The sequence below is a fragment of the Rhinoraja longicauda genome, chromosome 16 (genome assembly GCF_053455715.1).
Source record: "Rhinoraja longicauda isolate Sanriku21f chromosome 16, sRhiLon1.1, whole genome shotgun sequence".
Taxonomy (NCBI): domain Eukaryota; kingdom Metazoa; phylum Chordata; class Chondrichthyes; order Rajiformes; family Arhynchobatidae; genus Rhinoraja; species Rhinoraja longicauda.
The window spans coordinates 8,424,231-8,439,557 of record NC_135968.1 but is presented as its reverse complement, the minus strand read 5'-3'; the positions used below and the strand labels follow the sequence as shown (position 1 = coordinate 8,439,557).

The window sequence follows — 15,327 nt, the reverse complement described above, 5'->3', positions numbered from 1 at the left end:
TTATTCTGTTTTAAAACTGTTTCTAATTTTGTTTCACTGGGTTGTATAAATTTAGCTAATTAATTTATTGCATCGTATGGAAGGCGCATTCTCAATCTCGTTGTACCCCTGTACAATGACAATAAAGATATATTGTATTGTATTGTATTGTATTAGCAAGGAGATGAGGAGGAATTTCTTTAGTCAGAGGGTGGTGAATCTGTAGAATTCTTTGCCACAAAAGGCTGTGGAGGCCAAGTCAATGGATATTTTTAAAGCAGAGATAGGTAGATTCTTGATTAGTACGGGTGTCGGGGGTTATGGGGAGAAGGCAGGAGAATGGGGTTAGGAGGGAGAGATAGATCAGCCATGATTGAATGACGGAATAAACTTGATGGGCCGAATGGCCAAATTCTGCTCCTATTACGTGACCATACGACACACTAAAAAATCATGTTGGTTTACAAATAAAAAATACAAAAAGCTGGAGTAACTCAGCGGGTCAGACAGCATCTCTGGAGAAAAGGAATAGCTGATGTTTGAGGTCAAGACTATTTTCAGACTGGTGTCTGTTCATTAGTCCGAAGGGTCGCGACCCGAAACATCATCTCTTCCTTCTCTCCAGAGATGCTGCCTGACCTGCTGTGTTACTCCAGCAATTTGTGCCTGTAAGATTGAAAGCCCGTGACTAGTGTTTATGGTTCTACAATCACAGGCCTACCGCTTCCAAAAGCCTAGAATATTCATTAGCATTACGTAACGTTTGGAATAATCCAGACAAACCGTTATATATAAACAGTTATATAGCTTTGAGCCAGAACCGCCATTCCATATGATCATGGCTGATCATCTAAAATCAGTACCCAGACCCTGCTTTCTCCCCATATCCCTTGATTAGATTTGGTCTCCTAATCTGAGGAAAGACATTCTAGCCTTAGAGGGAGTACAGAGAAGGTTCACCAGATTGATCCCTGGGATGGCAGGACTTTCATATGAAGAAAGACTGGATAGACTAGGCTTATGCTCGCTGGAATTTAGAAGACTGAGGGGGAATCTTATAGAAACATATAAAATTCTTAAGGGGTTGGAGAGGCTAGATGCGGGAAGATTGTTCCCGATGTTGGGGAAGTCCAGAACCAGGGGTCACAGCTTAAGGATAAGGGGGAAGTCTTTTAGGACCGAGATGAGAAAACATTTCTTCACACAGAGAGTGGTGAGTCTGTGGAATTCTCTGCCACAGAAGGTAGTTGAGGCCAGTTCATTGGCTATATTTATGAGGGAGTTAGATGTGGCCCTTGTGGCTAAAGGGATCAGGGGGTATGGAGAGAAGGCAGGTACAGGTTACTGAGCTGGATGATCAGCCATGATCATATTGAATGGCGGTGCAGGCTCGAAGGGCCGAATGGCCTACTCCTGCACCTATTTTCTATGTTTCTATGTTTCTATTCCGTTAGCCCAAAGAGCTAAATCCATCTCTCTCTTGAAAACATCCAGAGAATTGGCCTCCACTGCCTTCTGTGGCAGGGAATTCTGCAGATTTACAACTCTCTGGGTGAAAATGCCAAATGTTCACTGATAAATTGAATTATAAGAAATACAGTTAGAACATGCAGCAGTACAGAACAGAAATGAGTTATTTAGCCCACAATGTCCTTGCCAAACATAAGGCCAAGTTAAACTAATCTCGTCTGCCTGCACGTGATCCAAATCCCACTATTCCCTGCATATCCACGTGCCTATCCAAAAGCCTCTTAAATGCTTAAGTTCTTGATTCTTTAGTTTAGTTTAGATTAGAGATGCAGCGCAGAAACAGGCCCTTCGGCCCACCGAGTCCGCGCCGGCCAGCGATCCCCGCACAAGAACACTATCCTGCACACACTAGGGACAATTTACAATTTTACCAAAGCCAATTAACCTACAAACCTTCGAAGTGCAGGAGGAAACCAAGATCTCGGGGAAAAAAAACCACAAAGGTCAGGGGGGAACATACAAACTCCGTACAGACAGCACCCGTAGTCGGGATCGAACTCGAGTCTCTGGCGCTGTAAGGCAGCAACTCTACCGCTGCGCCACCGTGCCGCACTAAATGTCTAATTTAAAGGGACCCTTTTTAGGCTTTTGAGACAGGGCGTGGAAACAGGCCCTACGGCCCAACAAGTCCTCACTGACCAACGGTCAACCCGCACGCTAGCACAATCCTACGCACTAGGGACAATTTACAATTTTACCGAAGCCAATTAACCTACAAACCTGCACGTCTTTGGAATGGGGGAGGAAACTGCAGCAGCAGGAGAAAACCCACGCAGGTCACGGGGAGAACGGACAAACTCCGTGCACTCAGGTTTCCCTCTTGATCCACTTTCCCCTGAAAACATATCTGGACGTAATTTCCCCCTCAGTTCAGCCTTGTACACGACAAACCATAATCACCGCAGCTTTACTTTTTAAGGGATCTTTATTTTTATCCTTATGTCCCTGGGCAAGTTACTTCTCTGTGTAAAACAGAGTGACGAGCAATCAGAACTCGATTCATTAGGCCCAGACACAATTGCTTTCAACATAAAGCATAGATCATAGCACAGAACAACAAAGGAACAGGCCCTTCGGCCCACAATAGTTGTGTCGAGCATGATGCCAAGTTAGACTGATCTTATCTGCCTATACACGATCTATATCCCTCTCTCCCTTGTCCTACCATGTGCCTACACAAAAGCCTCTTAAAAGCCACTATTGTATCTAAATTTAACTTAATTTAATTTAAATTTATTTTATTTTATTTTATTTTATTTTATTTTATTTTATTTTATTTTATTTTATTTTTTATTTTTTTTATTTTTTTTATTTTATTTTATTTTATTTTAGTTAATTTTATTTTATTTTATTTTAGTTTAGTTTAGTTTAGTTTAGTTTAGAGATACAGAATCTTCGGCCCACGCCGACCAGCGATCCCCATCCACGAACACCATCCAACACGCACGAGGGACAATTTATCATTTTACCACAGCTAATTAGTACGTCTTTGGAGTGCGGGGGAAAGCCGGAGCACCCAGAGAAAACCCACGCAGGTCACAGGGAGAACGTACAAACTCCGTACAGACAGCACCCGTGGTCAGGATTGAACCTGGGTCTCCGGCGTTGTAGGAGCAGCAACTCTACCGCTGCGCCACTGCGCCGCCCAATATTCCAAAAAATAATTATAGTTGGTAAAGATAATCTTCCTTATGATCTCCAATTCGTTGAGTTTTCCCTGACAGTAGTCTTGAAGCATTGGACAAATAACGTTCCTTGAGAAAGGAAATAAGGTGGAATTTCTTTAGTCAGAGGGTGGTGAATCTGTGGAATTCTTTGGCACAGAAGGCTGTGGAGGCCAAGTCAATAGATATTTTTAAGAGGGAGATTGACAAATTCATGATTAGTATGGGTGTCAGGGGTTCTGGAGAGAAAGCAGGAGAATGGTTCAGAGAGGGAAAGATAGATCAAACTTGATTGAATGGCAGAGTAGACTTGATGGGCTGAATGGCCTAATTCTACTCCTAGAACCTATGACCTTATGAAATATGTGGATAGGAAAGGTTTGGAGAAATTTGGGCCAAACATGGGCAAATGGGAGAGATTGGGCCTGTTTCCATGCTGTATGACTCTGTGACCAATCAAGGTCAATTCCTAGGTCATAAGGGATAATAATAATAATAATAATACATTTTATTTATATAGCGCTTTTCATATACTCAAAGACGCTTTACAGAGATTTTGAGAACATAGGGGAAATGAATAAATAGATAAATAAGTAAATAAATAAATGAACAGAGAAAGGAGACAGAAGGTGAGGTGACCTTCAGTGGTTGAAGGCAGTACTGAACAGGTGAGACTTCAGCGATGTTTTGAATGTGGTGAGTGTGGAGGAGTCTCTAACGGTTTGGGGTAGTGAGTTCCATAGGGTGGGAGCAGCGATGGAGAAAGCCCTGTCCCCCCAGGATCTGAGTTTAGTCCGGATGTGGGGGGATAGGAGATTGGCAGCGGCAGAGCGGAGGGTGCAGGTGGGAGTGTGCCTGTGGAGGAGGTCGGTCAGGTAGGATGGGGCCAGGTTATGGAGGGCTTTGTAGGTTATGAGGAGGATTTTGTACTGGATTCTCTGGGGGATGGGGAGCCAGTGGAGTTTATAAAGGACGGGGGTGATATGGTCACGGATCGAGGTGTGTGTGAGTAGACGGGCAGCGGAGTTTTGAATGTATTGAAGTTTATTGATGATTTTTGAGGGTGCGCCATAGAGGAGGCTGTTGCAGTAGTCCAGACGGGAGGTGATGAAGGCGTGGATGAGGGTTTCTGCAGCTGTGGAGGAGAGGGATGGACGGAGACGGGCAATGTTTTTGAGGTGGAAGAAGGCTGTCTTTGTGATGTGTTTGATGTGTTTGTCGAAGGAGAGGGTTTGATCAAGGATGATTCCAAGATTCCGGATGTGAGGTGAGGTGGATACTGGGAGACCATCAATGTTGAGGATGAAGTTTTGGGTGGATTTGGTGAGCATTTTTGGACCAATGATAATGATTTCAGATTTGTTGCAATTGAGTTTGAGGAAGTTTGATTGAAGCCAAGATTTTATTTCAGTAATGCAGTTTGTCAGTGTAGAGTGTGTGGTGGGGGAGATTGACTTGGTGGAGATGAGGAGCTGGATATCATCGGCGAAGCAGTGGAAGTTGAGACCATGACGGTGGATTAATTGACCAAGGGGGAACAGGTAGAGGATGAAGAGGAGGGGGCCAAGGACTGAGCCTTGGGGTACACCTTGGGGGAGGGGAGCGGTGTGGGATTTACAGTTGTTAATGGAGATGAACTGGTGTCTGTCAGAGAGGTAAGATTTGAACCAGGATAGGGCTGTGCCGGTGATGTTAAGGGAGGTTTCAAGTCGGGTGAGGAGAATGGAGTGATTTATGGTGTCAAAGGCGGCGCTGAGGTCAAGTAGGATGAGGATGTTGAGGTTGCCAGCGTCGGAGGAGAGGAGAATGTCGTTTGTGATTTTGAGGAGCGCAGTTTCAGTACAGTGGTTTGAGCGGAATCCGGGTTGGAAAGTTTCATACAGGTTATTGGTAGAGAGGTGGTATTTGAGTTGGGAAGCTACAGCACGTTCCAAAACTTTGGACAGAAAGGGTAGGTTGGAGATTGGTCTGAAGTTGTTTGGGGTGTCAGGGTTTAGACCAGATATTTTCAGAATGGGGGTGACAGCAGCGATTTTGAGGGATGGCGGGACGATGCCAGTGGACAGGGAGGAGTTTATTGTTGCAGTGATAAGTGGAGAGAGAGCAGGAAGGCAGGCCTTGACAAAGCTGGAGGGGATGGGGTCCAGAGAGCAGGTGGCAGTTTTTATTCCTGTGAAGAGGTCAGAGAGGTCGGTGGTGGAGATTGGGGAGAACTGAGGCAGGGGCTGACAGGATAAGGGGGGGCAGGTGGTTTGAGGGGGAGCAGGTGCGTTGGTGGTTAAGGTGCTGTAGATGTTGTCTATTTTGCTTTGGAAGAATGAAAGGAAAGTGGTGCATTTGTCAACTGTGAATGATTGGGAGATGGTGTCCAGGGGGCTGAGGAGTTTGTTTATTGTAGAGAAGAGTGTTTTTGGGTTTCCGGAGCCAGAGTGAATTATTTGAGAGTAGTAGGTGGAGTGGGCATGGGAGAGGGCATCTTTATAGTGCTGTATGTGGTCTTTGTAGGCTTGGGAGTGAATTGTGAGACCTGTTTTGTTGCGGAGTCTTTCAAGTTGGCGGGCATGAGTTTTCATCACGTATGAAATATGGATAGGAGTAGAATTAGGCCATTCAGCCCATCAAGTCTACTCCGCCATTCAATTATGGCTGATCTATCTCTCCATCCTAACCCCATTCTCCTGCCTTCTCCCCATAACCTCTGACACCCGTACTAATCAAGAATCTATCTATCTTTGCTTTAAAAATATCCACTGGCTTGGCCTCCACAGCCTTCTGTGGCAAAGAATTCCACAGATTCACCACCCTCTGACTATAGAAATTCCACCTCATCTCCTTTCCAAAGGAACATTATTTGTCCAAATGAAATGTATCCACCCCCCTCTGACTAAAGAAATTTCTCCTCATCTCCTTCCTAAAAGAATGTCCTTTAATTCTGAGGCTATGACCTCTACTCCCAGACTCTCCCAGTTTCTCAATGCACAATAGAAAGAAAGAAGGGAGACACTAAAAGCTGGAGTTGCTGAGCGGGACAGGCAGCATTTCGGGAGAAAAGGAATAGGTGAAGTTTCGGGTCGAGACCCTTCTTCAGATCCAGTTTCGACCCTAGACGTCACCCATTCCTTCTCTCCAGAGATGCTGCCTGTCCCACTGAGTTACTCCAGCTTTTTGTGTCAATCTTCGGTTTAAACCAGCATCTGCAGTTCCTTCCTGCACAGAAAGAAAGAAAGAAAGTGTATCTTCACAAGGGGCATCGAGCCTGGTACCCACTTTATGCGTGGAATTGAACTGAACAGTGACATCGGTCATGTTGACCCATTGATGTGCAAAGTTGATGGGGCCTTTGATTTCTCTCGTGGCTGTTCTGGATAACTCCTGATAAAAAAAAACACATGAAAATCAAACATATGAATCCCAGAATCAAATCACGGCAATCCTTTATTTTATCCGGGAAAGTATTTTTATTTAGTTCAGTAAATGTGCCTCCATTCTCCTACTCCTTAGCTTTAACCAACAGTGCTGAGGGTTTGTTTGTTTGTCCGTCCGTCCGTCCATCCATCCATCCATCCCATCCCACCATCCATCCATCCATCCATCCATCCATCCATCCATCCATCCATCCATCCATCCATCCATCCATCCATCCATCCATCCATCCATCCATCCATCCATCCATCCATCCCACCCCACCATCCATCCATCCATCCATCCATCCATCCATCCATCCATCCATCCATCCATCCATCCATCCATCCATCCATCCATCCATCCATCCATCCATCCATCCATCCATCCATCCATCCATCCCATTCCATCCATCCCATTCCATCCATCCCATTCCATCCATCCATCCATCCATCCATCCATCCATCCATCCATCCATCCATCCATCCATCCATCCATCCATCCATCCATCCATCCATCCATCCATCCATCCATCCATCCATCCATCCATCCATCCATCCACCCACCCATCCATCCATCCATCCATCCATCCACCCACCCATCCATCCATCCATCCATCCATCCATCCATCCATCCATCTATCTATCTATCATTTTATTCCGTACATGTTAAAAGACATCAATTGAAAAACAAAATAAACAACAACAAAAACAGAAGAAATACAAAGAATTTCATCCATTACTTAACGTCTTTACATGTACGAAAAGGAGTAGGAAGAAGTGTGAACTTATTTAATCCTACCCCCATTCCCTAATCAATATTTATCAAGTATTATCTATAATAACTAATACCTAAAATACATATATAACTACATATATACTCGCTCACCCCTACAATCATATGAATATACCTATTTACACAATAATGTCTATATTAACTACATCTGATATATATACATACATTAGGCCAATCATATATATACATATACCTGATCATTTACATACAAAATATAAATACACTGAAGTAGTAGGACCCTAATATCATTGAACTTAACCCACCTGTGCCTTGTTGTAGATGCTACGGCCAATAATCGCAGTGCTCTCAAACATATCTCTCCCGGGGCCGGATGACATACACATTGAAGGCTGTGAAGCAACAGGGAACAATTGCGCAAAGTTCACATGAATAACGTGTTTAAAGATACAGTTTTCAAAACAGGCCCAGGCCCATTGATCACCCGGTCACACCAGTTCCATATTATCCATGCGTTTTCATGTGTTTTACGTGTGCCAAATAAAGTAACATGTTTAAAGAACAAGCACACCAAGTCCAACTCCAACACCCATTCACACTAGTTATCCAGCTTTCGCACTATTTGTCCCAATAGACAATAGGTGCAGGAGGAGGCCATTCGGCCCTTCGAGCCTGCACCGCCATTCAATGTGATCACGGCTGATCATTCTCAATCAGTTCCTGCCTTCTCCCCATACCCCCTGACTCCGCTATCCTTAAGAGCTCTATCTAGCTCTCTCTTGAATGCATTCAGAGAATTGGCCTCCACTGGAATTTAGAAGGATGAGAGGAGATCTTATCGAAATGTATAAGATTATTAAGGGGTTGAACACGTTAGAGGTAGGAAACATGTTCCCAATGTTTGGGGAGTCCAGAACAAGGGGCCACAGTTTAAGAATAAGGGGTAGGCCATTTAGAACTGAGATGAGGAAAAACTTTTTCAGTCAGAAAGTTGTGAATCTGTGGAATTCTCTGCCTCAGAAGGCAGTGGAGGCCAATTCTCTGAATGCATTCAAGAGAGAGCTAGATAGAGCTCTTAAGGATAGCGGAGTCAGGGGGTATGGGGAGAAGGCAGGAACGGGGTACTGATTGAGAATGATCAGCCATGATCACATTGAATGGCGGTGCTGGCTCGAAGGGCCGAATGGCCTCCTCCTGCGCCTATTGTCTATTGTCTATTGCCTTCTGAGGCAGAGAATTCCACAGATTCACAACTCTCTGACTGCAAAAGTTTTTCCTCGTCTCAGTTTCAAATGGCCTACCCCCTTATTCTTAAACTGTGGCCCCTGGTTCTGGACTCCCCCCAACATTGGGAACATGTTTCCTGCCTCTAACGTGTCCAACCCCTTATTAATCTTGTACGTTTCGATAAGATCTCCTCTCATCCTTCTAAATTCCCTATGGTGTAGTCCCACTACACAATAGGGGCAATTATTTACAAGAGGCCAATTAACCCACAAACTCGCACGTCTCTGGGATGTGGAAGGACATCGGAGAATACCCACGGGGTCACAGGGATAAGGTGCAAACTCCATACAGACAGCATCCGTTGTCAGGAGGGGTTGGGGGGCAATTTTTATTTGCTAACAGTGTTTCGAAATCCACTGAGGTATCATGCAACACTAAAAGCTCGACCACATCAACGAACCCGAGGTCAGGATTGAACCTGGGATTCCGGCGCTGCAAGAGTGCAGCTACACCAGCTGCATCACTGGGCCGCCCATTAATCTTTCAAATCAGTCAATACCTAGGTAAGAGCTGAAGGAAAAGATGTTCTCATTTGTTCATACGTTCAAACATATAACATTCTTAAGGGATTGGACAGGCTGGATGCAGGAAAAATATTCCCCATGTTGGGGGAGTCCAGAACCAGGGGTCACAACAGTTTAAGAATAAGGGGTCGGCCATGTAGGACTGAGATGAGGAAAAACCTTTTCACCCAGAGAGTTGTGAATCTGGAATTTTCTGCCACTGAAGGCAGTCGAGGCCAATTCACCGGATGTTTTCAAGAGAGAGTTAGATTTAGCTCTTAGGGCTAGCAGAATCAAGGGATATGGGGAGAAAGCAGGAACGGGGTACTGATTCTGGATGATCAGCCATGATCATATTGAATGGCGGTGCTGCCTCGAAGGGCCGAATGGCCTACTCCTGCACATATTTTCTATGTTTCACATCATGCAAAACATTTATAAGGCAATGGTGCTGGAGTAAAGTGAAAGCAACCGTATTAAGGATCGATCCAGGGTCTCCGATCTCGAAAGTCTAAAGGAAACAAGACCCGTGTTCTCACTGGTCTGTCACAAAGGGCGTACGCATGCACACACCCACACCCTCAGACTTCTTTTTAGTTTAGTGTACAGCTACAGTCTTTCTGCCCTTCGGCCCACCGGGTCCGCACCAACCAGCGATCCCTGCCCATTAACACTACTGTACACACACTGGGGACACTTTAACATTTATACCAAGCCAATTCACCTCCAAACCTGTACGTCTTTGGAGCGTGGGAGGAAGCAGAGGATCACGGAGAAAGCCCACGCAGGTCACGGGGAGAACGTACAAACTCCGTACAGATAAGCACCCGTGGTCGGGATCGAACCCGGGTCCCTGGCGCTGTAAGGCAGCAGCTCCACGCGCTGCGCCACCGCATCGTGCCGCCTGATCCAACTTACCCCGCCAACAGGGCAGGTGCTGTGCGGATTGTCACACGTTTCCCCAGTGTTCACACAGTGAGGGCCCTGGGTGTTCGAGGAGACGTCCCCCAGATTGGAAGAAGCAAAAGCCGCCACAAAAGGTCCCTGCAAATGTAAACGCAAAGCGAGTTCAGTTTCAGTTTCAGCTTCAGTTTAGTTTACTGTCAGGCGTACCGAGGTAGAGCGAAGAGCTTTAGGTTGCGTGCTAACCAGTCAGCAGAAAGACAATACACCGTGGCGGCACGGTGGCGCAGCGGTAGAGTTGCTGCCTTACAGCGAATGCAGCGCCGGAGACTCAGGTTCGATCCTGACCACAGGCGCTGTACTGTACGGAGTTTGTACGTTCTCCCCGTGACCTGCGTGGGTTTTCTCCGAGATCTTCGGTTTCCTCCCACATTCCAAAGACGTACAGGTATGTAGGTTAATTGGTTGGGTAAAATGTAAAAATTGTTCCTAGTGTGTGTGTAGGATAGTGTTAATGTGCGGGGATCGCTGGGCGGCGCGGACTCGGTGGGCCGAAGGGCCTGTTTCCGCGCTGTATCTCTAAATCTAAATCTAAATTACAATTGAAGATAGACACAAAAAGCTGGAGTAACTCAGCGGGGCAGGCAACATCTCTGGAGAGAAGGAATGGGTGACGTTTCGGGTCGAGACCCTTCTCCATTCCTTCTCTCCAGAGATGCTGCCTGTCCCGCTGAGTTACTCCAGCTTTTTGCGTCTATCTTCAGTTTAAACCAGCATCTGCAGTTCCTTCTTACACATGACTACATTTAATCCATGACCGTGTATAGATGCATAATAAGGGAATAACAATAGACAATAGGGGTACTGATTGAGAATGATCAGCCATGATCACATTGAATGGCGGTGCTGGCTTGAAGGGCCCGAATGGCCTCCTCCTGCACCTATTGTCTATTGTCTAATAGGTGCAGGAGTAGGCCATTTGGCCCTTCGAGCCAGCACCACCATTCAATGTGATCATGGCTGATCATTTTGGTTTCAAGGTCAGTTTATGGTCACATGTACCAATTAAGGTACAGTGACATTTGAGTGCAAGGTAAAGTCAGCAAAGTCCGATCAAGCAGAGTCCGAGGGTCACCCCAGAGGTAGACAGTAGTTCAGCACTGCTCTCTGGTTGTGGTAGGATGATTCAGTTGCCTGATGACAGCTGGGAAGAAACTCCCCCTGAATCTGCAGGTGTGTGTTTTCACCTTTTGCCCAATGGGAGAGAGGAGAGGAGGGAGTGGCCAGGGTGCGACTCGTCCTTGGTTATGCTGCTGGCCTTGCCGAGGCAGCGTGAGGTGTAGATGGAGGCAATGGAAGAGTGGTTGGTGTGTGTGTGTGTGTGTGTGATGGTCTGGACTGCGTCCGCAATTCACTGCGGTCCTGGGTTGAGCTGTTCCCAAACCAAGCTGTGATGCATCCCTGATATAATACACTCTCTCCGGTGCATCTGTAGAAGTTAGTGAGAGTTGTAGGGGACCTGCCACTCCTTGAAATAATTACTCGGCTGTGTCCGACTAAATATTGCAGATCAAATTGTTCAGATCCCCAAAGAGAAATGAAAATAAAAATCAATAACGGAGGACATAATTAATACTCAGCTCACTGAATTATTCATTGACTTACATTAATATCATGTACATAATTTATGGTATGCCTGTTAATATTTTACAGTAGAGAGGCAGGGATAATTAAATTTGCATATCATATTAAGGCTGGACTTGAAGCAAAGGACCATGTCAGACTCTGCGCCAATCTTTGTGACAGGGATGGGGAAACAGGATTAATGTGAGTAAGTTGCACATTTTATTTTGCTGCAACTTGACTCCATCGTGGCCTGTGAAGTAAATTCACCACAACCTTGTGTATTTGCTGGCCCCTCCTCTCCCCCTTCTCATGGGCTATAGACTGCAGATTTTCGAGATACAGCGCAGAAACAGGCCCTTCGGCCGACGGAAGCCACGCCGACTAGCAATCCCCCCCGTAACTAGCACTATCCCACACGCACGAGTCAAGTCAAGTCAAGTCAAGTCAATTTTATTTGTATAGCACATTTAAAAACAACCCACGTTGACCAAAGTGCTGTACATCTGATTAGGTACTAAGGAAAAAAATGAAACATACAGTAGCACGCAAACATAACAGCACATACAAAACAGTTCACAGCGCCTCCTCAATGAGCCTCAAACACTAGGGATGATTTACAATTTGCAGAAGCCAATTAACTGACGTATGTCTTTCAGAAATTCCGGAACCAAGGGCCACAGTCTAAGAATAAAGGGTAGGCCGTTTCAAACTGAGGTGAGAAAAAACTTTTTCACCCAGAGAGTTGTGAATTTGTGGAACTCTCCGCCACAGAAGGTAGTGGGGGGCCAATTCTCTGGATGCTTTCAAGAGAGAGTTAGATAGAGCTCTTAATGATAGCAGAGTCAGGGGGTGTGGGGAGAAGGCAGGAACGGGGTACTGATTGTGAATGATCAGCCATGATCACAATGAATGGGGGTGCTGGCTCGAAGGGCCGAATGGCCTACTCCTGCGCCTATTGTCTATTGACTTGATCACAAAACTTCCAGAGTCAAGTCTGTGATCCCTGAGCGACAGCTGATTCTCTCTCTCTCTCTCTCTCTCTCTCTCTCTCTCTCTCTCTCTCTCTCTCTCTCTCTCTCTCTCTCTCTCTCTCTCTCTCTCTCTCTCTCTCTCTCTCTCTCTCTCTCTCTCTCTCTCTCTCTCTCTCTCTCTCTCTCTCTCCCTCCCTCTCTCTCTCTCTCTCTCTCTCTCTCTCTCTCTCTCCCTCTCTCCCTCTCTCTCCCTCTCTCTCTCTCTCTCTCTCTCTAGGAGCAACAAGGAGCTGCCGAAGCTGGTTTCCAAAAGCAGCCAGAAAACGCCGGAGTAACAAAGTGGGAAGCACAGTGGCAGGGTTGGTACACCTGTTGCTTCACAGCATCAGTGACCGAGGTTCAAGATTTCGGTTTATTGTCACGTGTACCAATTAAGATGCAGTGAAATTCGAATTACCATAAAGCCATACACACACAAAAAAAAAGCAACAAGACACACAAATTACAGCTTTTTGCGTCTATCTTCGATTGTGATCATGCATTGCCTTTCTGCTGAAGATCGACACGAAAAGCTGGGGTAACTCAGCGGGACAGGCAGCAGCATCTCAGGAGAGATGGAATGGGTGACGTTTCGGGTCGAGACCCTTCTTCACACTGGTTAGGGATAAGGGAAACTAGAGATGAAGACGATGACGTGGAGAGAGAGACAAAGAACAATGGATGAAAGACGTGGAAAAAAGTAACAACGATAAAGGAAACAGGCTGGTTGTGGGGTGAAAATGAGAAGCTGGTGCGACTTGGGTGGGGGGGGGGGGAGGGATAGAGAGAGAGAGAGAGGGGTTGCTGGGGCTACCGAAAGTGAGAGAAATCAATATTCATACCACTGGGCTGTAAGGTGCCCAAGCGAAATTTGAGATGCTGTTCTTCCAATTTGTCTTTCTGCTGACTGGTTAGCGTCGAACAAAAAGCTTTTTAGGGTACCTCAGTGCACGTGACAATAAACTGAACTGAATGTTTAAGAAACATTGAGACAGTTATATAAGAAAATAACTGCAGATGCTGGTACAAATCGAAGGTTTTTATTCACAAAATGCTGGAGTAACTCAGCAGGTCAGGCAGCATCTCGGGAGAGAAGGAATGGGTGACGTTTCGGGTCGAGACCCTTCTTCAGACTGATGTCGGGGGTGGGACAAAGGAAGGATATAGGTGGAGACAGGAAGATAGAGGGAGATCTGGGAAGGAGGAGGGGACGGGAGGGACAGAGGAGCTATCTGAAGTTGCACATGGATAGGACAGGTTTCGAGGGATATGGTTCAAATGCCGGCAGGCGGGACTTGTGTAGAGGGGACATGTATGGATAGGTTGCGTCGAAGGTACCTGTTTCCACATTGTGTGGTTCCGTGGCCCAGTGGGCCGCAGGGCCTGTTTCCGTGCTGTTTCTCCAAAACTAAAACTAACTCAGCGGGTCAGCCAGCATCCCAGGAGAACTTTGGTAGCTGACATTTCGGGTCGGGACTGGGTCATGAAGGGTGATCTTCGCTCTGAAATCTGAAGAAAGGTTCCAACCCCGAAATGTCACCTCGTAACTGGAAGTAATGAGGCGGGTCAGGCAGCATCACTGGAGGACACGGACAGCTGGCGTTTCGGGTCGGGACCCTCCTCCAGACTGGACTTCTAAACCTTCACTAAGCCAGTTTTAAGCAACCGTGCCGCCTGTCTATTAGTATTCATGATTCCATCTCATAAGGCTGCGGTTCAGTCTTCAACTCAAGCACATAATCCCGGGGAAGTGCTTCAGTGCATTAACAGGAATGTGCAACATAGACAGCCTTCAGTTCAGTTTAGTTTATCATCATGTGTGCCGAGGTACAGTGAAAGGCCTTTTGTTGCGTGCTAGCCAGTCCCGACTACGGGCGCTGTCTGTACGGAGTTTGTACGTTCTCCCCGTGACCTGCGTGGGTTGCCTCCCACACTCCAAAGACGTAAAGGTTTGTAGGTTAACTGGCTTGGTATAAGTGTAAATTGTTCCCAGCGTGCGTAGGGCGGCGTTAATGTGCGGGGATCGCTGGTCGGCGCGGACTCAGTGGGCCGAGGGGCCTGTTGAGATGAGAACGTTTTTTTTCACACAGAGAGTGGTGAATCTGTGGAATTCTCTGCCACAGAAGGTAGTTGAGGCCAGTTCATTGGCTATATTTAAGATGGAGTTAGATGTGGCCCTTGTGGCCAAAGTGATCAGGGGGTATGGAGAGAAGGCAGGTACAGGTTACTGAGTTGGATGATCAGCCATGATCATATTGAATGGCGGTGCAGGCTCGAAGGGCCGAATGGCCTACTTCTGCACCTATTTTCTATGTTTCTATGTTTCCGTGCTGTAACTCTACCCTAAACTAAAGAGGACCACACGTGATTGCAATTGACCCATTTACAGTGTGTAGACACAACTTCTTGTTGTATTGACTTCTTCTCTGTGAGATGTCCTGTCTAATTGCTCCGATAAACGTACGTTAAAAAATTCTCGCTGGGAATTGAATCTTGTGATGCGGGGAAAGGAACTGCAGATGCTGGTTTATACCGAAGATTGACACAAAGTGCTGGAGTAACTCAGCTGGGTCAGGCGGCGGCATCTCTCTGGAGGAAAAGAGTGGGTGAGGCGAAGGAGGGCCCCGACTCGAAATGTCAAGCGTCCTCTTTCTCCAGAGATGCCGCCTG

General features: G+C 46.3%; 1 protein-coding gene across 3 annotated transcripts in view; it reads right to left on the bottom strand.

The window, feature by feature from the left end:
* asah2 (N-acylsphingosine amidohydrolase 2) overlaps window positions 1–15,327 on the bottom strand; it is an 88,792-nt gene that overhangs the window by 35,968 nt on the left and 37,497 nt on the right. For all 3 annotated transcript variants that reach the window (XM_078413178.1, XM_078413176.1, XM_078413177.1), the window contains exons 9-11: window positions 10,037–10,162; window positions 7,634–7,720; window positions 6,441–6,545 (exon numbers count right to left, since the gene is read on the bottom strand). In XM_078413178.1, coding sequence (XP_078269304.1) covers window positions 6,441–6,545; window positions 7,634–7,720; window positions 10,037–10,162 — 318 coding nt within the window. The remainder of the gene's footprint in view (window positions 1–6,440; window positions 6,546–7,633; window positions 7,721–10,036; window positions 10,163–15,327) is intronic.